This window comes from Talpa europaea (assembly GCF_964194135.1).
Source record: "Talpa europaea genome assembly, chromosome: 2".
NCBI classification, from domain to species: Eukaryota; Metazoa; Chordata; class Mammalia; order Eulipotyphla; family Talpidae; genus Talpa; species Talpa europaea.
In genome coordinates, this window is record NC_140068.1 from 144,076,378 (window position 1) to 144,098,644 (window position 22,267).

The 22,267-nt window shown below is 41.4% G+C and overlaps 1 protein-coding gene across 1 annotated transcript in view; it reads left to right on the forward strand.

Moving 5' to 3' along the window:
- Positions 1–928: 928 nt before the first annotated feature.
- DCDC2 (doublecortin domain containing 2) overlaps positions 929–22,267 on the forward strand; it is a gene marked incomplete at both ends in the record, with an annotated part of 167,226 nt that continues 145,887 nt past the window's right edge. Inside the window, 2 exons of the mRNA XM_084259528.1 lie at positions 929–1,221; positions 5,543–5,597. Of these exons, the coding sequence (XP_084115654.1) occupies positions 929–1,221; positions 5,543–5,597 (348 nt within the window). The remainder of the gene's footprint in view (positions 1,222–5,542; positions 5,598–22,267) is intronic.

Genomic DNA, 22,267 nt, shown 5'->3' on the forward strand with positions numbered 1-22,267 from the left:
CAGGGGGTCCCAATGCTCGAGTCTTGTCTGTCTCAGTGCACCGCAGGCATTTATTTTGCCGGAAAAACAAACAAACCTGGATCATTGCAGCCAGACTCTTAAGTGCTCTAACTTGGGCTTGCAAGGTGGAGATTGAAAGGTGAGGGCACACGGAGAGAAAAGAGGAGCCGGTTGGAGAGGGTAACACAAGTGCGTTAGAAATCCAGTTTCGTCATATTTATAGTTTGTGCGCGCTGTGTGTGTGTGTGTGTGTGTGTGTGTGTGTGTGTGATGTTTCCACCACTCGTTCCTGCGCTCCCCGGGCCTGCCTCTTTATTTTATTTTATTTTTAAAAAATATTTATTTATGCATACAAGAGCTGGGGTACAGGCCAGAGGTGCAGGGAGTGAGAGGATCCACCAGAGACAGAGCAGGGAGCAGAACAGGCAGCCTGACTGAAATGCACTGCTGAGGGGAGCAGCGGGCGAGACAGGAGAGGTCTGCTGTGCCATGTGGGTAGCTCCCTGCCCGGGGATCGAACTCGTGCTGCAGAGGCTGCGGTTAGCTCCATAGGTTGCGTCTTAACCCCTGCGCCACCAGGGAGGCCCCGGCCTGCCTCTTTAAAGCCCGCTGCGCTCGCCTTGGGGGGTGGTTACACCTGGACCCTGCGGGGAGCGTGTGAAACAGGTGCGGTGCGCGCCCAGCCGGCGCTGATTGGCTGTGCAGCCCTGGGTGAACTACCTGAACGAGCCGGGGGAGCCCTGCAGCCTGCGGGGTCTGCGCTGCATGCACGCCTGGCGCGCGGCCGCGGCTTGGCTCTCACCTGCGGGCTGGTCTGTTTCTTGCCGGTTTCAGGAGGCGACCCCGCGCCGAGTGAGCCGGGAGGCGGCCCGGGCAGCCGAGGTCCCTCCCCGCCAGCAGCGCGCCCCGGCGGCGTCCCGCGGGGAAGATGAGCGGCACCAGCGCCAAGTCCAGCCACCTGTCTCAGCCCGTGGTGAAGAGCGTGCTGGTGTACCGCAACGGAGACCCCTTCTTCGCGGGGCGCCGCGTCGTCATCCACGAGAAGAAGGTGTCCAGCTTCGACGTCTTCCTGAAGGAGGTGACCGGCGGCGTCCAGGCACCCTTTGGGGCCGTGAGGAACATCTACACCCCGCGCACCGGGCATCGCATCCGGAAGCTAGACCAGATCCAGAGTGGGGGTAACTACGTGGCAGGCGGCCAGGAAGCCTTCAAGAAACTCAAGTGAGTCGGGCTGTCCCTTTGCCCACTATTTAGGGGTGCGCGAAGGTGTGAGGCCGGCAGGAGGAAAGAAAGGCACCCCCCCAGCTCCCCGGCACACACATCTCAATGGGCTGAGAGGATGCGCCTAGGAGGGCTCCCTCCTCCTTGCAGAGGGTACCCCTGCAGTTGGGGTTCCCCGTTGAAAGTGTGGCCAGAGGCGCAATCTCCTTGTGAGGCTGTTAAACTTCAAACAGGCTTCATTAAAATTGGTGTATGAGGAACACGGATCTTACCCCTAAAAAGTATTCAGTGAGCAAATCAACATGTGTGCGTTTTCTACTCTGCTTTATCTCTTTGGGCTTTTTCTCTCTCTCCTCCCACTTCTCTTGGAACCCATTTTTGTAATTTATTTTATTTTTTTAATATATATATTTTTTATATTCCCCATACAATTGCAACCCCCTTATTTTGACCCCAATCCCTCCCCTCCCCGCCCCCACCCCCCATAGAGTGTCTCTGGTTCATAGTTTGTTGATTTTGATTTTTACTTTCTTATAGTTATTCTTTTTCCTGGTCCCTTATTTAAGTTTTCTAGATTCCTGCTATGAGTGAGACCATCCGGTATTTTTCTTTTTCTTTCTGGCTTATTTCGCTGAGCATGATCCCTTCCAGTGCCATCCATGTTGCTGCCATCTTTGTAATTTAAAGAAAGATTTCCTAAAATCACCTTGAAGTGTGGGATACTATGCTCTGTAATCTCCAGAGGAGAAAATTGCGCTCTGCATTTCTCCCTGCTGGATAAATTCTTTCTTTGATTTCAAGTAGACCTGATCATGCCTGGTTGTGACCCTTCTCCGACCTCCTGCATATTTATGCTATTGGCATAACGCTTGGGCGAATTTATTGGCTGACTGTATTTTTCTACCCGCCTGTCTGCAAGTATCTGATGGCTTGATCTTTGAGGGCATCATTGGTTGATGTTTATTCCCGGTTCCTGGCAGGAAGCTCACACTCATTGTAGGTGTTCAATGAATTAGCAAACTATTTAGGTCTTTGAAAGGAACTAAAATGAACAAACCATGACTCTTTGCCTTTAGGAGTTTACAGTCTTACAGGAGAGAGACTACATGCAACGCAATAATTTTTATGCAAAGTACAAAAGAATAGGTGTAATTAGAAAAATAAAATGACAGGACTCCCTGGTGGCTCAAGAGGTTAAGAACAGCACTGTGAAGCTATCCGCAGCCTCTGCATCATGAGTTCCATCCCGGTCAGTCAGGGAGCTACCCACATGGTGCAGCAGACCTCTCCTGTCTCGCCTGCTGCTCCCCTCAGCAGTGTATTTCAGTCAGTCTGCTGGTTCTGTTCCCCACTCTCTCTGGTGAATCCTCTCACCCCCCACACTTCTGGTCTGTACCCCAGCTCTTATATGCATAAATAAATAAATCTTTAAAAAAAATAAGGTGACATGGGAGTTCAGAGTGGAAAGAAATTAGTTCTGCTATTAGACTAGCAGGTGGCTATTATAAATTTATTGAATTTAGTATGCCATGTATAATTTTGATAGCTTGAGATATATTTCATATACATAAACTCCACCCATTTCGGTGGCTTTTAGTGTCTCATAGAGTTGTGCACCATCACTGCAAACTAATTTTAGAACATTTTAGAACATTACTCCAAAAAGAAACAGCCTTCCAACTTCCCCTCTCCTCTGATAATCATTAATCTACCCTGTTTTTATGGACATATCCATTCTGCTACTTCAGGTCAATGTAATCAGACAATATCTGACCTTCTGTGTTTCTGGCTTCTTTCATTCAACACAATGTTTTCAAGGCTTTTCCATGTAGCATGCATCAGTCCTTCATTTTTTTTATCGTTGAATAATATTCCATGGTATAGATATGGCACATTTTATAGATCCATTTGTTACTTAATGGATTGGAGTGTTGCACTCTTGGCTATTATGAATATTGCTGCTATGAACAATTGTAGTTCAAGGCTTCATTTCTCTTGAGTAGATATTTCAGAGGGGAACTACTGGTTGTTGAATAACTCAGTATTGCATAGCATTTAATATATTTTAATTAAAATCAGGCTAGACCTCAGGCTAGTAGAAGGATATCTTTACTATAAAATCTCTGCTTGTGTGTTCTGACTTTAACTCTTAAAATATTTTCCCAAATGTCACTAAAGTTGTCTCATATCATGAGCTGAACCTTCCTATGAGCTGTTCTGTCCTTTGTTAAGCCAGACATTCTTTTTATGTGAGGATGAGGGATATATTTGGATCTATGAAATTGCTTCTATTAGGCTTTGTCTAACTTTCTAGAAAATGAACCAAACAAAACTGTGTGCTTTCAAGAAATTTAGAACTTAAAGCTGAAAATCAGGACGGTTGAGATGGACCTGCTTAGTAGCTCTATGTCCTTGGAAAGGCCCCTTGACACAGTTACCTAATAAAGAAAAGTCACATAACCATCCCTGCCTAACAGGGTTTTTTAAAAAGCAAATCCTCTATGGTGGATAAATGCAAATCATCCTTAGGCTCAGTTCCTTCCATCATACACCTCATTTTTTATTAAATAGTTTCTATATGAAACAATTTCATGGGAATGGGAATTTGCTTGAGAATCTATGACTAGCTCAAAATTGTAGACTCATAATCTCTTTTATTTGGAACTACCAACTGAAAAGGTAAAAAGAGGAACAGTTCCAAACCAAGTAGAAAGTGCACTTCAGAGCACTCTTTATGCATGTAAAAAACTTGCATGGTTAATTTTGCTTTTAGTTCATACACACACACACAACTGAGTTTGTTATAAAAATGTCTATGGTTAATTTTCCATGCCGATAGATGAATAGTTTATTTATTTGTGTTAACCTAGCACTATATATGGTTATAATGATAGAATCCAAGAAGACCTATATGATGAATATATTTGAAACCTGGCAGTTATACTATTATACAAATGAAGCAATAAAAGAAACAACAAAAGGAAGCTCAAAAGTTAATGAGGGAAATTTGTGTCATTTCGACTCTAAATGATGTTGGGAAAGATAGCAATGGTGGAAAAATTAATTTTCGAATAAAAGTGATCAATTTCCTACTTGAATCTTTTTCACTTAAATTTTATTCTTACATTTTTGAAACTATAAGCTTCAGATAGCTATTAAATCTTTATTTTATATAGAGAATTCTAGAGGGTGGTATTTCCCCCCAAATTGTCTGTGTGCTTTTTGGGAAGTTGACTCCATTCCTTGTGGAGCAGAAAACACCTATCTGAACATGACAATTAGGATACTTTGATAATATGTCAGAAATCATTAGGGTTGCAAGAATCATTTTATTGTTGAACAGAAGGAATATTTATACTATGTAAAATACTGTTTATGAAAGGGAAATACATGATAATTCCCACAAGTATCTATTAAAGTCTTGTATAAAAAATCAGATAGCAATAAAAAATACTTCAATAGCCAAAATTACTTCTAACATAATTTTTTTGGCAACTCAGCAATTATGATTGTTGAAGTAGAAAATCAGTCAGTAGATTTGCCTGTCTATGGTTATAGGTTAAATGCTAGCTTATACATACTTTTAATATTACAGCATTTATTCAGCATCTTCTGTGTATGAAGGTAATGGGATTTGATTACAGTGATGGTCTTAAAGCTTGAAGTTGATAAAGAGATAGTTTTCAAGTTGTGCTTATGGTAGGGTTAAAGAATGACCACTAGTTAATATATTTGTAGCAAATAGTAATGGAGTAATAGAGGTCTCCAGAGGTTAACTAGTCCACTCACCTGTCTCTTAGCTAAACCAGTAGCTAAACTGTCTCATATGGCTAAGTGTTTCTGTATCACTAAAGTACTGTCACAGGGAAAAAGATTTCCCAGCCTTTCAGAATTGTTACTTTAGTGCATACTACCAGCACTTTCTTTGACCTGAATCTGTGATTAATGGAACTGTTAAGCAGTTTGTACTATAAGCCTCTATTTTTAGCAAACTTGATATAAGAATTAGAAGTGCTGTATAGATAGCAAGTAGCTAAGCCATAAGGCGGTGTGGGGGTGGGGGTGAGGGTGGGGTGGGTGGGGAGGAAGGGGTGGTGTGGGTTGTTCCCAAAATAGAAGTTTAGAGTAGACATGGTTTGCTTCTGGGTGGTGATGCTGAAAATAGTTTGTACTACTATGATTGCTTTTAATTAGTGGCTGCTGATTTTTGCTTTAGGCTTAGGTATTTCCTATGGCTTGCTTTACTTTTTAGTAATTATTTGAAATAAATTTATAAATTGACTCAAAAGCTAAAAATGGAATCTTTATTTTTCCCCCCCAGTTACTTGGATATAGGAGAAATCAAGAAAAGACCAATGGAAGCTGTAAATACAGAGGTAATGCACACAATATTTTGAAGGTTTAAATAACAGAACCATTTTTGTGTTTCTTACAGTATGTCTGAGAAATTTAGCACACATATTATTATCAGAAGCAAAGAAACTGAGTGGTTCTCCTAAGACATGTAGGATTAGATACCACATGATCTTCTTTTCCTATTTTCTTTCTTTCTTTTTTTAAAGACTTATTTATTTATTTATTTATTTATTCAAGCACTGGGTACAGTCAGAAGCGCGGGAGGGTGAGAGAATTCACCAGAGCCAGAGCGGGGAGCAGAGCAGGCATAAGGACCGAAGTACACTGCTGAGGGGAGCAGCAGGAGAGGTCTGCACGCCATGTGGGACCCTCCTCCTGTGGCTGGGGAGCAGCCGGGGATCGAACCGGCACTGCAGAGTCTGCGGGCAGCTTCGCAACCCAGCGCTCAACCGCTGCGCCACTGGGAAGGCCCTTTTTCCTATTTTCTAACTACATTCTTAAGTTGAAATCCAGAGGATTTTTTCCCCTGTCACAGGGAAAGCGATTATGAGTACTGTGACACAAATCTTTACCAAATCTTCATCCTCTGTCTTCACTGACAGCCTTGTGTCTGAAATAACCAGGTGCTCTGCCTGTGCCTAGGGTTTTCCAAGGAGCCTCTTGGCCTTTCTGTGACAAGAGGAAAACGTGTCCATTTCAACTGCTTTAAAGTTCACTTGAGCAGAGTCAGCAGAAGCTTGTGAGAAGATTGCAATGGAGCCTTGCGAAATGGTCATAACACTGGCTGCCACAAAGCTTCTGAAACCCGAGTGCCATTTTCAGATATTCTGTAGGACATGCACCTTACTTTGGGCATTAAAAAAATAGATGAAAAACCAAGTCAAAACAACCCGCTTAAATATCCCAGTGAAACAGAGAAGTTGGTCGTTAAACCCAGATAGCACTTGGTCACCAGCTCTAACTTCTGCTCTTTCTCTTTTGACCCCCATAAATCTATGAAGAAATGGCCGGCAGAATAGTTTTTTATTTGTAGTGCACAGCACAGAAATCTCCACAGCTTGCACCATTTCTTCTCATGTATGGTTTATGCTCAGCAGGACCAAATAGGTCCCTCTAGGAAAAAAACATAAGAAACAATTCTAATGGCGCAGAATTTAAAGAATGTGAGTTAAATTTATTATTAAAATAATTTGTGGAAAGAGGTACCAATCCCAGACATTGTTTGAAATAGTTCATATTCTTGTATTTTGATTTTCAAGGTGTGCCAAATTGATTATTTGAGAGAGTGATAACATACATAGCTTAAAGTAGAAAAAGGTATGCAGGGCCTCCCCGGTGGCACAGCAGTTGAGCGCTGGGTTGCGAAGCTACCTGCAGCCTCTGCAGCGCTGGTTCGATCCCCGGCTGCTCCCTGGCCACCGGAGCGGGGTGCCACATGGCGCGCAGACCTCTCCTGCCGCCTGCTGCTCCCCTCAGCAGTGTACTTCGGTCCTTCTGCCTGCTCTGCTCTCCGCTCTGGCTCTGGTGAATTCTCTCACCCTCCTGCGCTTCTGACTGTACCCAGTGCTTGTATAAATAAATAAAAATAAATCTTTAAAAAAAAAAAAAAGAAAAAGGTATGCTTTCTCAGGTTGGGCTTGTATTACAGCTAAAGAATGTCCAGTAGTTAATATCTGTAGCATGTAGTCAAAGAGGAATGATTAGTGAATTAGTTCTGGGTATAATTGTGTTTGAAGGATGCATAATTATTTGAAGTAGCCTGCCTTGCTTAAAATTGCTGACTGAACCTGCGTTTCTGTGATAGAAATTGAGATGTGCAAATTATTAAAAAATGTGAACATATGTTTATTCCGGACTCCAGTGCTTTGGTGAAGACATTGTACCTGGCAAAATGACAATACATTTTTTGAAATTTTTTTTTTTACAATTGTTAAATTATAATTTTTTTTTTTTTTTTTTTACAATTTGCAAAGTTCAGAAGGACTCAGCTTAATTTACTAAAGTTCTTCCATTGAGGGCAGCAGCAATTGTTTCTTCTGTACTGTGGGTCTATGTCCGGCCACAGGGACAAGATCAGGGGATTCTGCTTCCCCTTGCGCCCGTGTGAATACTGCATCTCTTCCACTTAATTTCTTCCTCGTTGTTCCCTCCCTTTCTCCTTTCCTTTTAACTGCACAGACCCCACTGTAGCTTTTCATTTCTTTTCAGTCTTTCGCCACAAATCCTTCCAAAGAGGATAGAAAGAAAAGAAGGAGAAGAAATTTGGGGAGCTGGGGAGAGGTGGTGAGAAACTGCTTGTCCATGTTCTTTTAGTATTTCCTTTCATCCACCCAAGACCCCCCCCACGTGCTCCCTTGAGCCCCCCCAACCTTTACCCTCCCCTACCGTTCCTCCTAGTCTAGACAAGCAGGTATTTACTTTCCTCACTTTTTCAGTCTTTTTTTTAAAACGTGTTTTATATTTTGTACATCATTTTTCATTTTTGTACTATGTATGCATTTCCATCTTGGTTATAGTCCCTGTGAAATTCCCAGCACCCATTCACCCGTGAACTATCACCGTGGTCCCTTGTGCTCTTCCCACCCTTTTTTTGATCTTTCTTCACCCCACCCCCACCCCTGCAGAATCTTGCTCCCCAACACAGAAACCCTCCTCCCCAAACTCCACTCCCTGACCATACTTCCAGCCTGCATTGAGCAGAAGGAGCCCCTCCTTTGTTGACAGAAAAGGGAGAGTTTTGGATTCCTGGCTTCCCAAAAGGAAACTCTGAGTGTCTTTTCTCATGGAGCTATGACTTTAATTGTTCTATAACATATTAATGTCCTAAAACTAAAGGTCCTAGAGTAGCATTGCTGCTGTTTTAGGTAGAGCACAAGTAAAAAGACTTTTGTGTACTCTCCTGAGAAGCTCACTGTGGTGTGTGTTTAATCCTTTCTGTGCAGAAATACCTCTCTTTTCCATGACTTATTTATAATCAGACTTTCATTTCACTTTTTAAATTTTGAAATGAGTTTCATGGTCTAATAAAATACAGCAGTATATTTCATTTATTTATTTAATAACTTTTGAAAAAAGATTTATTTATTTATACATATAAGAACTGGCGTGTGGGCCAGAGGTGTGGGGTTGAGGGGTGGTGGTGAAAGGATTCACCGGAGACAGAGTGGGGAGCAGAACAAGCAGACTGACTGAAATACACTGCTGAGGGGAGCAGCGGGCAAGACAGGAGATGTCTGCTGAGCCATGTGGGTTAGCTCCTTGGCTATGGGGGGTGTGAGGGGGGGATTGAATTTGTGCTGCAGTGGCTGCTGGTAGCTTGATAGTGCTGTGTTTTGACCCCTGCACCAGCAGGGAGACCCTACTTAATAACTTTTTTAAAGATTAATTTAACAATCACAATAAGGACTTTTTAAAAATATTGTAAGTGCCTAACATGGCATTATATCCAATAATTGTCCAACATGACAATCACAATCAAGCTTTTAGAATTCAGCAAGTTTGTGACTTGGAGGCCTAAGTGTGTTCAAATTTTGAGGACTGACTTGGTAAGCACTGACCTTTCACAAAAACTACAGGTTCTATTTGATGTAAAGTGGCGATTTCCTTCCAATATTCGTGTCTACTGAGAAAATAGTGCATACCTTATTACTTACTTACATGAGGACCACAATACTTTATCAATTAATTGAGTTCCACAGTTCTTTGGAGTCAGATGATTTACCTTACTCCCAATGACAGAGAGGGATTCACTGAGTTAATTGTGAAGTAGGTTTACATGAGGGGTTAGGATTGACTGAAGGGGGAAATTGCAATGCTATAGTAGCATAAAGGATATTTATTCTAAGATGTTTTAGTGTGAATGGTGAATAAAATTTTTCAAAAGAATTGGGAGCATTTCCTTGAAATCTGAGGTGATTACATACTGTTTGAGTTTTCAGTTTTGGATGTATACAATAAAAGTCAGTATGTTGGTGTGTATGATTCATTTATCCTACTTGCTTAAATAAATTAATTCTCATTGTTCTCAGCTTATGTTACTATGCTGTTTGATGGGGTTTTGTAGAATGTGGAGCACTGGGTCTTAGCCACTGGAGTTAGGTTTTTGCATGTGATAGGAAACCCAGCCAGAGTGCTGGGAATTAATGGCATTCCTGCCTTCTCTCTGGTTATCCTCACCCAAGCCCCAGAGAGTTATAGTTAATAATTGAGACACAATGGTCTCTACTGTGACCAGACTGCAGGTCACAGTAACTAGAATGTGCATGTCACCTTGACATTCAAAGGTCTTTTGTGTTGGGCCTCCCCGGTGGCGCAGCAGTTGAGCGCTGGGTTGCGAACCTGCCCGCGGCCTCTGCGGCGCCAGTTCGATCCCCGGCTGCTCCCCGGCCACCAGAGGAGGGACCCACATGGCGCGCAGACCTCTCCTGCCTCCCGCTGCTCCCCTCAGCAGTGTACTTCGGTCCTTCTGCCTGCTCTGCTCCCTGCTCTGGCTCTGGTGAATTCTCTCACCCTCCTGTGCTTCTGGCTGTACCCAGTGCATGTGTAAACAAAAACAAACAAACAAACAAATAAACAAATAAACATGCCTCTATAAAATAATAATAAAAAAAAAACAAAGGTCTTTTGTGGTTTCTATTATTGCTTTTCTGTTCTATAAAGCTAATCTTTGAAGAGACACCGAAAGAACAATCAGTTCTACTCTTCTTTTCCCTGTTTATGGCCATATTTTCCAGTGAGAGAATAGTGGAACTACCGTGCACCTTGTCCACTAGCCCAAAACAAGCACATGGTCTTGTTTAGCAGACATTTTGGACAGCAGGAGATAAAGGGGGTAAGGGAAAGAAAGGAAAGAAAAACGAGATAGAAATAAGAAAAAGGAAAATGTGACTCTGCTGTTTGTACCTGCTATGAGTGTTGTAGGTTCAAAGCAGACTTTCCTTGCCTCTCCAACACAGGCCTTGCTTTTATCTATACACAGGTAAAGAGAACTTCTAAACATCTCTTGCACTCTTGCCTCTGTTCCCCAGTTATATTTTTCTATAGTATTGTATTTTTATTGACATTATAATGTTGGTTTACAACACTGCATGTATTTTAAGATTATAGGTTCATACCTTTTCAAATGTATGTCACACCACCAAATGTATGTTTAATGTATGTTAAAGCAACCACAGCTCTCCGCTGTTGTCCATTGGGGCCCTCCCCTGTTCTTGCTCCCCACTCTACACCCTCTCCCTCTTCTGGCTTCAATTCTGCAGTCAGATTTCTAGGCTTTGTTTTGTCTTAGATGTGTCTGTTCCTTTTTTTTTTTTTTTTTTTTTGCTTTCCTTATAGTCCACATAGGAGTGAAATCATCTGGTAGTTATTCTGATTTATTCCCTGAGTATTATCCCCTCCATCTCAACCACGTTGTTGATATGGCAAGATTTCATCTTGTTTTATAACTGAGTATTCCATTTTGTATATTGACCATGTCTTCTTTAGCCATTTAATTGCTTTGGACACTTTGGTTGTTTCTGTAATTTGGCTATTACAAATAGTGCTGCAGTAAACATAGGGATATATATATATATATATATATATATATATCATTGAATTGGTGTTTTGATATCTTTGGGTAGATATCTAGGGGTGGGATTGCTGGATTTTATGGAAGATCTATTTTCTTTAATCAATTTATTTGTGCATACAAAATCTGGGGTACCGGCCAGAAGTGTGTGTGTGTTGGGAGGGGGGGTGAGAGGATTCACCAGAGACAGAGTGGGGAACAGAATAGGGAGATCCACTGAAATACACTGCTGAGGGGAGCAGTGGGGGAGACAGGAGAGGTCTGCTGTGCTATGTGGGTCACCTCCCCAGGCAGAGATCAAACTCCTGCAATGGCTGTGAATAGCTTCTTAGGACTGTGTCTTAACCCCTTGCGCTACCAGGGAGGCCCCTGGAAGATCTATTTTTAATATTTTGAGAAATCTCAAAGTTTTCCACATGGGCTGGACCAGTCTACATTCCCTCCAGCAGTGTATGGAGTCTTCTCTTTTCTCCTCACCTTTGCCTGCTCTTGTTTGTGCTCTCTCATAGTTTGTGCTATTATGCACTAGAATATGTTTTGTCTTGATGTGGTAGATGGCAGAACTTATTTAGAGTGGGTAGGTTTGGGGATTTGGGGGTGCCCCTCACCCTGCCCTATAACAAAAGAAGGAAATTGTTTGTGCTATTCTCATAGTTGTGAGTGGTAAATCATTGTGATTTTGACATGCATTTCCCTGATGTTAAGCTTCCACAGATAATCTGTTGGCTATCCATGTGGCTTCCTCGGAAAAATGTCTATTTAGATCTCCTGCCCATTTTTTTGGATTGAGTTATAGGTTTTCTTATTGAGTGGCTTGAGTTCTTTGTAGATCTTGGATATTAGCCCTTTGTTGGATTTATGATATGCATCTATTGTCTCACATTCAGTCTGTCATTTCATAGAGCTGTGTTTTAATTTCTCTTCCCACTTTCTTACATCAGTGATGATTTTAATAAAGAATTGTTTTTTTTTTTTTTTTTAATCTTCTGAGCTTGGTAGCTCAGCTCCTCAGTTGTGTCTTCCCATGTCCTCTCTTTACTTCCTTGTCTGCCTCCTCTCAGTCCATTTTCAGATCTCATTTGGTGCTCCTCTGGTCCATCTTGAGTGATCCCCCTCTTTGTTTCCTCCAAAACATCAGCAGTCTGGGGGAGTCCTCGGCCCTCCGCCATAGGAAACCTCTGATCCGCCTAAGACGTCTTTCCTCTTCCTTACCAATCTGCTGTGCTCTGACCCTTTTGCATTAGCTGCCAATGATTTTTGGCTGCCCTTCTTGTTTTCCCACCTTATCTACTTGACCTGCATGTGATTGGACACCTATACTATGCAGCAGGGTACGCAGAGTGCTGGGGACAAAAATGAGCAAGGTATTCATAACTTCTCACCTCCAGGAATTTATGGTCTTGCTGGGAAAACAGAGGTATGGGCACCTCTGGGAACATATAGTATGTGATTTGATTGGGTGAGGATTCAATTCTATTTGTGTTGAACTGCTTATTTCAAGCAATTTTGATTTTATCATGTTACAACAAAGCCATTGTGTACTTTGAAATGGAAATTTCCTTCTTTTGTTATAGGGCAGGGTGAGGGGCACCCCCAAATCCCCAAACCTACCCACTCTAAATAAGTTCTGCCATCTACCACATCAAGACAAAACATATTCTAGTGCATAAGACCTTTAGAGAAAAGGAACTTTAATACAATTAGTGTGCAACAAAGAAGAAAGGAATGAATATAGGTTTCAAATCAAGCACCCAAAGTTTATGCTGGCCACTGAGGCCCAAAAGCCTGCCACAAGTCTAAGGCACCTCCTGGTGGAGATCCAGAGAAAAGGGGCAGAAACAGCCAGCAAAGTCTGGAAGGAAAAGAGCAAAATAAAAATCAAAGTAAACGCTGCCATTGTTAACCTCCCCCTGGGTCTCTCACCCACATCTGTGCCACCCAGTCCAGAACCAAGAAGCAATAACAGTTTCTTCACATGTCTCTCTGCTCCAAGTGCCTCTTCTAGGTCTGCTTCTGGCTCCCCATCCTGCTTCCTTCCTTCCTCAATCTCCTCTCCAGCTTGTCTTCTCTGCTCAGCTCCACCCTACCTTGGGTGGGGCAGGGAACTTAGAACCTTCCGTTTTCCTGGGGAACACCCTGTTACACTTTGACATAAAATTGCAGATCCCCCTTATCATCCACCAGCCCACGTCTCCCTTGTGTAGTGAATTCTTCGAAGAACAACATTCTTAAATAGTTATTGAAATTGCAAAGTCTGTCAGAAGCCTTGGTATGCTGTATATTCAGTGGGGACAAACAAGATGGCTCGACTACAAAGTGCTTATGATGTTTGTTTTGTTTTTTATCCCTAGGTGCCTGGCATAGAATGAAAACCTCACTGCTCTGGCTCCTTAAGAGCCTGGAGCAGGAGACAGGGCAGTAAACCAACAGTTATCCTCCAGGGCACATGTGGTGGGTTAGAGGTGTGTTCAGAAGACTTGAGGAAGGGCAGTTGGATTTAGGGTTGTGGGTCAGCCAGTTCTAATGGTTTTAAATATAACACAATATTCCTTCTAGCCTTTTTCTCTTAAAGTTTTGCAATGTCCCTTTCTATAATTTGATGCAGGGGCATTATTTTATATTAACATCCGTAAAAGATGTTCCTGTCTCTGACAGGAAGAGTGCAAATCAACCTGATGGGAAAGGCAGAGAGGCAGTTTGCCATTCCCTCAGGCCTGGAGGGTAGACACAGCAGGCAGCAAAGAACTTGGCTTCCCCCATAGTCAAGGGGCAGCTGCAAAATGCCTCCAGGGCCCTGTCTTTTTTTTTTAAAATTTTTGTTTTTGCATAGAACTGGGGTATAGGGCAGAGGTGGGGGGCCAGTGAGAGGATTCACCAGAGACAGAGTGGGGAGAAGAGCGGGCAGATCTACTGAAATATACTGCTGAGGGGAGTAGCAGGTGAGACAGGAGAGGTCTGCTGTGCCATGTGGGTTAGCTCCCTGGTGGGGATCGAACTTAGCCTGTAGAGGTGATAGTATCAAAACTTAACCCCTAGGCCTCCAGAGTAGCTCCAGAGCCCCTTCTTTAAGTGATTTTTTCTTTCTTAGTGTGGACACTCCCAGATCTGCTTTGCTGTTCCCGTACTTGACTGGAGGACTGTCATTGCTAAACCACTTTCCCACCTTTACCTCATAACAACTCTGAGTTAATCCCCCACTTCTCTTCTTACCTCAAAACTGTAATCAACCCAGAACTGAATCTGAACCCAAATCTTATAAAAGGTGATTCCCTCTTCCTTCTTTTCCAGTGTCATTCTCTGATTTTTCAAAGTCTCCCGTTGCCCCCTGTCAACCTGATTTTGTTGGGCTACCCATCTATTCCTGTCCCTGGGAGTCTTTAGTTGATTAGGCTTTAACACATGCATCAAAGCTGCCTATTAGCTAGAAGCCTCTAGGAGGTCTGCTAATTTTACCTAGAAATTAGGCTGGTGGTTAATAGGCTGGTAATAGTTTTAATTCTCCATAGTTTTGAATGTCCCTTATCAGCAGTTAAGGGAGCCATGGATTTGCCTCCTGCATGCCTGGTTATTTTTGCATTTCACACATGGATGGAATGTCTCAAATAGTAAGAGTCTCCATATTTAGATTTTATCTCAGGAATAAAAATAGTTGCAGTTAAACCTTTGTGTGACATGTTCATTGTCTTTCCAGTATAATTCGGAGCCATGTTAAATGGATGCTATTTACTCAACATAGATGTATTGTGCGCCTGCTGTGTCCAGCATTGTTTGTCCTGTGGGATCCAAACCAGCGTCACCCCTGGCCTCTTGGAGTTTATTCTTTAACCTTCCTTGCCTCATGAGCTTCCATCTTGACCCCACTGCCACTGACCTTTGTTGCAAAACTCAGTGTCAGATAAAATAGATTTCGGTTCGGTTTTATATTTTGAGGGTGAGATAGACAGTTTTTGAATTTTGTTATTAAAAATAGTTCAAGAAATAGTGTTACAGGACAGGGAGAGGGGCAGCCCAAACCCCGCAAACCTGCCTATTCTAAATGGGTTCTGCCATCCGCCGCATCAACACAAAACATAGGAGACTTTAATGAAAAGGAACTTTAATAAAACTAGGAAACAATACAGGTTAGGCAAAGAGTCTAGTTTCTAAATCAAGCACCCAAAGTTACCCGTCCCCTCGTGGGTAAAACTCCATCCATATGGGATCGGCCCAGAACAAGGCCCCAAAGCCTGCTACAAGTCTAAAGCATCTTCCAGTGGGGACCCACAGAAAAGGGTCACAAACAACCAGACAAGCCCGGAAGGAAAAGAGCAAAATCAACATCAAGATAAAAGCTGCCATTGTCACCTCCCCACGGGTCTCACCCACATCTGTGTTACCCAGTCCACGACCAAAAGACAAGCACAGTTTCTTTACGTGTCTCTAGGGTCCATGCGCCTCCTCCAGGTCTCCTTCTGGCTCCATCCTGCTTCTTCCTTCCTCAGTCTCTTCTGCTGCTTCTCCTCTTCCTGCTCAGCTCCACCCTCCCTTGGGTGGGGCAGGGAACCTCCCCCTTTCCTGGGGACCACCCTGTTACAATAGTAATAGTTTTTGAGGAACAATGCAAACTTAGTTTATGGAATATTGGTTCCCTTTTCCTACAGTTGTAAACATTGAAGCTATTGACTATAGCCTGAATAACAGTTGGGGTTGTCTAGCTCCTTATGATTGAGATAAAATTGGATCAAAATGCCTCTGCTTAGCCGGTGAAATGCCCAACACTCTTCCCAAGATTTCTGTGACTTCCTGCAGTAATTATTATCTCATACTCATTTCTTCTTCTGGGTTTCTGCTTCTAAAATATTAGTTTATTTTATTTTTTCTTGTTCCCCTACAAGTTGTGTCTTGTTAGGCACCTTCCCCAGCACCTCCCACCCAACTCAGAGGAGAAATCCTTTTATTGATGTCCACATAAATATTTCATTCACACAAGTTTGTGTGAATTTACTAAGACTTTGTAGAAGTAAAGTAGGTTTTGTAGGTTAGGTTGATGTGTCAGCAAATCAAAACTCAATATCAGATTTTTTTTAAAAAAAGATTTATTTATTTATGCATACAAGAACTGGGGTACAGGCCAGAGGTGTGGGTAGGGGGTGTGTGAGAGGATTCACCAGAGACAGAGTGTGGAGCAGATCAGGGGAAATACTCTGCTGAGGGGAGCAGTGGGCAAGACAAGCGAGGTCTGCTGTGCCATGTGGGTAGCTCCTTGGCCAGGTGGGTGATCGAACTCATGCTGCAGTGGCTGTGGACAGCTTGACAGCGTGGCACTCAACCCACTGCGCCACCAGGGAGGTCCTTATCTGTTCTTTCTGATTTGCTAGTGAAGGTGCCAATAAAAAGTACAGTGCTAGGTGTGAAAAGAGAGCAGAAGGTCAGGCTCACCTAATTCTATCTGATCTGTCCAGGAATAGATCTGTAGTTTAGGGAAGTGATGCTTTATTTTTTTTTTAAATAATAAATTTTATTTTTATATTCCCCATACAATTGCAACCCCCCCATTCTGACCCCAACCCCTCCCCTCCCACCCCCCACCCCCCAAAAAGTGTCTCTGGTTCATAGTTTTTTGTTGATTTTGATTTTCACTTTCTTATAGTTATTCATTTTCCTGGTCCCTTATTTAAGTTTTCTAGATTCCTGCTATGAGTGAGACCATCCGGTATTTTTCTTTTTCTTTCTGGCTTATTTCTCTGAGCATGATTCCTTCCAGCATCATCCATGTTGCTGCAAATTGCTTGTGTTTATCTTTTTTGAATGCTGAGTAATATTCCATGGTATATATGTACCACATCTAGGGAAGTGATGCTTTTAAAGGAGATCTGCAAGTTAAAAATCAAAAGACCCCACTGAATATTGTTTCAAGAAGTGATTGCCTTCTCGTTGGCTAAGTAGCATTGAACACACCTACTCCATTTAAAATTTTCATTTCAGTATAAATGTTCATTTCATTTCATATCAGTGGGATTGAGCACTGCAGAAGTACCTTGGAGAGGAAAGAGAAAAAGGAAGAGAGTTTCTGAAATCTCAGAACTTTGCTTTGTGTGAAAAGCTTGTGGGATATACCTTAGTTATAGACTTCAGGTAGATGTTTTTAAGGTTTCTGAATAGCATTATTAAAACTTCACATTTCGCTTTAATCATTAGGCATAATCTCTAATGCAACATACCATGAAACTTTCTACTCTGAAGCTTTTGGGTGGGAATGGGATTCTAGACATTAAATTGGCTGTAATTATTAACCTTATTGCTGGAAGACATGGGGCTGTGTGTTTTAACTCTCTAATCTTTAGCCTGGGAGTTCTGGGTTCACAAGGGGAACTACTAAATCGTTAAACCTTTAAGTATTTCTTTCTTTAACTTGAGGAAAGACTTTTCATATTGTATTAGTAAGGTTGCTAATCTACTGAAGAATCAAAGAAAATAAAACCCACTATTGTGAGTCCTCCAGCGGGTATTAAAGTCGCTCTCTAATCTTTTATTTTACATCTTGCCCTCACCTCTCTATTATGACTGCTAAGTCAGAAGCATTCTTGTAAGGACAGCCAGTGCACATCAGTGGACATGGTTAGTCCAAGGTGAGGATGACTTTGCCAAGACTCTATGAAAACAGTTTTTTGATGAGGAACAAATGACTATTTAATTTTTTTCTTCATACTTTCTTGTTTACCCTTTTCTTGTTGTTGAGCTGTGTGTGTGTGTGTGTGTGTGTGTGTGTGTGTTTGAACAAGAGTGAGGAAGAAAGATGTGTTATCTTCACCAGGAAAATATTGATCTTATGAAAAGACCCATTTATAAGCCTGGTCAGCTCAGATCAAAACTTAAAAGGTTGGCGATTTTGGCTTTCCCGTTAATGTGTATCAATGGCTTTTGTTTTTAATATCTTGCATTCTGTATTTGACATGTAGACATGATTTTAGGAATCATGTCTGTGCTCAAGGACATGCAAATTAGAGCATGCATATAATTTTATTTAAAGTAATAAGCTGTTTTGAAGCAAAGAGAAATTTTATAAGTTAAGTTTTAAAAGTAATCAACATTTTAAGAAAAAGGTAGAAAAGATATTTAAAAATGGGTACATTGCAAACTAGATGTGTATGCTCAAAAATAACTCTTAATTGAAGTATCAAAAGATTCTCAATAAAAACTTTAACTAAGAGTCTACTAAAATAAGATTCTTTGGTAGCTCCAACACTCACAGCTGTTGACCAGAGAAGAACCTTGTGTTTCTTTAATTTTTTTTTTAATATTTTATTTATTTATTTTTAAAGATTTATTTATTTATGTATACAAGAACTGGGGTCCAGGCTAGAGGTGTGGGAGGTGAAAGAATTCACCAGAGACAGAGTGGGGAACAGAACAGGCAGATCAACTGAAATACACTCCTGAGGGGAGCAGCGGGCGAGTCAGGAGAGGTCTGCTGCACCATGTGGGCAGCTCCCTGGCCAGGCATTGAATACGTGCTGCAGTGGCTGCTGATAGCTTTATAGGTTGAGTGTTAACCCTTGCACCACCAGGGAGGCCCTTAAAGATTTTATTATTTTTTTATGCATATAAGAACTGGGGTGTAGGCCAGAGGTGTGGATGGTAAGAATATTCACCAGAGACAGAGGAACAGAATACGTGGATCTACTGAAATACATTGCTGAGGGGAGCAGCAGGTGTGACAGGAAAGGTCTCCTGAGCCAAGTGGGTCAGCTCTCTGGCCAGGGATTGACCTCATGCTGCAGTGGTTTGATAGTTCTGAGACCTTAACCCTTGCACTACCAGGGAGGCCCAGATACTCTTTTTTCTATACTTCCTGGGATCCAGAAACATAGAAGATGAAATTTTAAGAATGAATCAGTATTATGATTTGAAGTCTTGTCAGTATAGATCAAGCATTGGTTTGGTGGGCACTTGTGCTCCTTCTAGGGAACAAATACCTAGGTTCACATTTTAGGAAAATTCTAGAAGAGTTTATTCAGTTTTCGGGTGAAATCAAAGGGATTATGCAGGATGAAAGTGTGATTATTTCTACATGGTATAAATAATTAGAAAATATTATTAAATACATTGCAAAGTAGAACCAAGGAATACAAATAATTTATGCTCAGTTAATTGTTGAATGCTGCTCATGTATGTCAAATCTACTCAAGAGTTTTATAAGGAGATTATGTAATACCAGGCAGTGGACTGGATTCTAGTAATGCAGGTATAAAGACATCATGTGCCGCTCAGAAGTTCTATCAAGGCAGTTATTATAAGAGGACTCTGAAAAGAGTTTAAAAAGATAAGACATGGGGAAAACAATAAAGAGATTTTAAAGCATATGTATAGGTATACGTATACATAATATGAGAGCTTGTTAACCCAAGGGAAGACCATGTTTTATTTAGATCCAATAGATAATTGGCTTCAATGTTTGTAAAGAATGTGGTGAACATAGCTGAGTACACAACAAGGGGAAACAAAATTAAACTGTGATGTGAAGGTTGAAGAATTTGGGTCAGATTGAAATGGACTATGGTAGAGAATTATTGGTGTTTTGGAGTTGTTTTGATATGATAACACACATCTGAAGAGGTGTGAACTATACCCCTAAATCATGAACCGGTATAAAGACATCATATTACAAATCATGCTGTAAATCATTGTCACCTCAATAAAAAATAATATCATTTAAAAACTAAAAAAATCAACTTAAAAAATGTGTGAAGACTACTAATTGAAAGAAAATGAAGTATCTTCTTTCTGTCAGTTTCCATAGATAAATACTTTCATCTGACTCACATATTTCAGCTGTATAGATGGCTGGAAAGAATTGCATTGGCTTTAGTTTCTAACTGCCCTCTAATCTAAGACCCTATAATCTAAGACCCTTTCCTGGAGGAGGCAGTGTGTAGGAAGTGCTGGAGAGGCTGGCAGTAATCTGTGCTGGTAGCTTCTGAGTTTCATAGAGTTCTTCAATTTTATTTTATGTAAATCATGTAACAATTTAAATGAGGTGCTATGATTTACTGGAATTTCCAATCAGTTTTAAAATAGTAATGCAACTTGAAGCAACACCATAATAGTAAAGGGTTTGTAGAAAATTCCTGGCTTGAAGTGTGTTGGTATTTAGGGCTGCAGGTAGAGTAGCCTCCTCAACAGATAGAGCAACCTTCCAAAAATATTTCAGCTTTTTCCCACATTTTGTATATCTAGAAAAGAAACCCCCAAAGAGTGGTTTGTTAAAGGAATAAGGGAAATGAAACTCAGAAGGATCAGTAATAATAAACAAGCAGATAAAGTCCCTGTGTGAGAGTATGTTCATGTTTGATTAGGATATAGGAACTTACCAATTCAGGCAGCGTAAATGTTATTTATTTTTGATTTTGAATGTGTGTGTGTGTGTGTGTGTGTGTGTGTGTGTGAATCTTAAATGCCTGTTTTGCGGGACCTTGATTTCAAAGACTCAGAGTAGCACAGAGCAGCAAAACATCCTCGGACTTGACTGGTGGAGGAGCATGGTGAGAACAATGTGCTGATGAAACCAAGGAGTTGGACTTGGGCCCCATGGAACTCTTAGTTCTGGTAGGTCTCTGGCCCCAGACTAGCCCTCAAATATACAGGTGTTTCCTCTAGTGTGATGTTGGTTAAGGTATGGGTGAGAATGTGTGTTTAATTCAGTTTACATCCATTCCCCATACTGGAAAAACAGCTGAAAGGAGCTGTGTCTCACAGGTAGTAGGTAATAATCTTATCTTTCTGTATAATATAAAACAGATCTCAGTATACTTCAAAATGGATGGATGCATTTTTTTTAAAGGTTGGACTATTTGTTTGCATTTGGTTGATTTCAGCATGAAGTATGTAAGTAGCCTGCCTTAGCTGTCTAGTTTGATCTACAATAAAAATTCCCATTTGTCATTGTGAAAGACTCCTTTATAAGCAACCAGCCAGATCAAGCTCAGATGCCATCCCATGATTACATAGTTTGGATGTTTGGTTTGTTGAAATAAGATTGATTTCATCCCGCCTGTTAACTGAGGACTAGACTCTTCAGGGGTGAGGGATTGTGGGAGAGGGAACACCAAATTGACTTGGTGTATTTGCAGTGTGTAATGTTTAACCTGGAAAATTTCTCTCTAGGAAATATCTGATGGCTGTCTCTGCTGTTTCCCGCCCTCCCCAGCCCCCCACAACCCCTCACCCTCTAGCAGCAAGTATTTTTGTGTTTCAAAGATTTGTGATTTTCCGTGCCAGCTCTGCTATTTCAAATTACTATGTAGTCTAATATAGCCAGGCTGCCAACTTTAGAAATGTTTATGAACAAGTTGCCTAATGTTACTTAAGTTGCATTTTGTAAATCGTGTGTTTATTGATAAAACTCCATATTCACAATCTGTTTTACTTGAAGCGAACAGATAACTCAGTATCTAGCATTATAAATTTTGTATTAGCTAGCATGGAATTGTCCACACTGGTTTTTTAAAAGCTGGGTTATTTATTTTTAAGATTTATTTATTTATTTGTACAAGCACTAGGTGCAGTCAGAAGCGCAGGAGGGTGAGAGAATTCACCAGAGCCAGGGCGGGGAACAGAACAGGCAGGCTGATGAAGTACACTGCTGAGGGGAGCAGCGGGCGGCAGGAGAGGTCTGCGCGCCATGTGGGACCCTCACCTGGCCGCTGGGGATCCAACCTGTGCTGCAGAGGCTGCGGGCAACTTCGCAGCCCAGCACTCAACTGCTGTGCCACTGGGGAGCTGGGTTAAAAATGATTTGAAACATAAATTTTTAAGTTATTGATGTATAAATATTTTACTATAGCAAAGAGATTCTTTCATTATCAATTTTGCAAATGTATGGCTTGTTTCTCATGGACACTGGTTGACTTTTAATTTTAGTCTAATGGTGTATAGGAATGGGATTAAATTACCTTTCTTCTGGCCGTGACTTCTAATCACATTGCTAGTCACTTGTGTTATTCCTGTTTCAATTATTCTATCAATAATATTGATTAACTTTGCCTCTTCTCACCTGTTAGCCTCTCTGAACACATATTCATGGGCCTGTATATAATGAAGCACAATGTGGTTTATTACTGGGAATTTTCACTGTTTTTACTT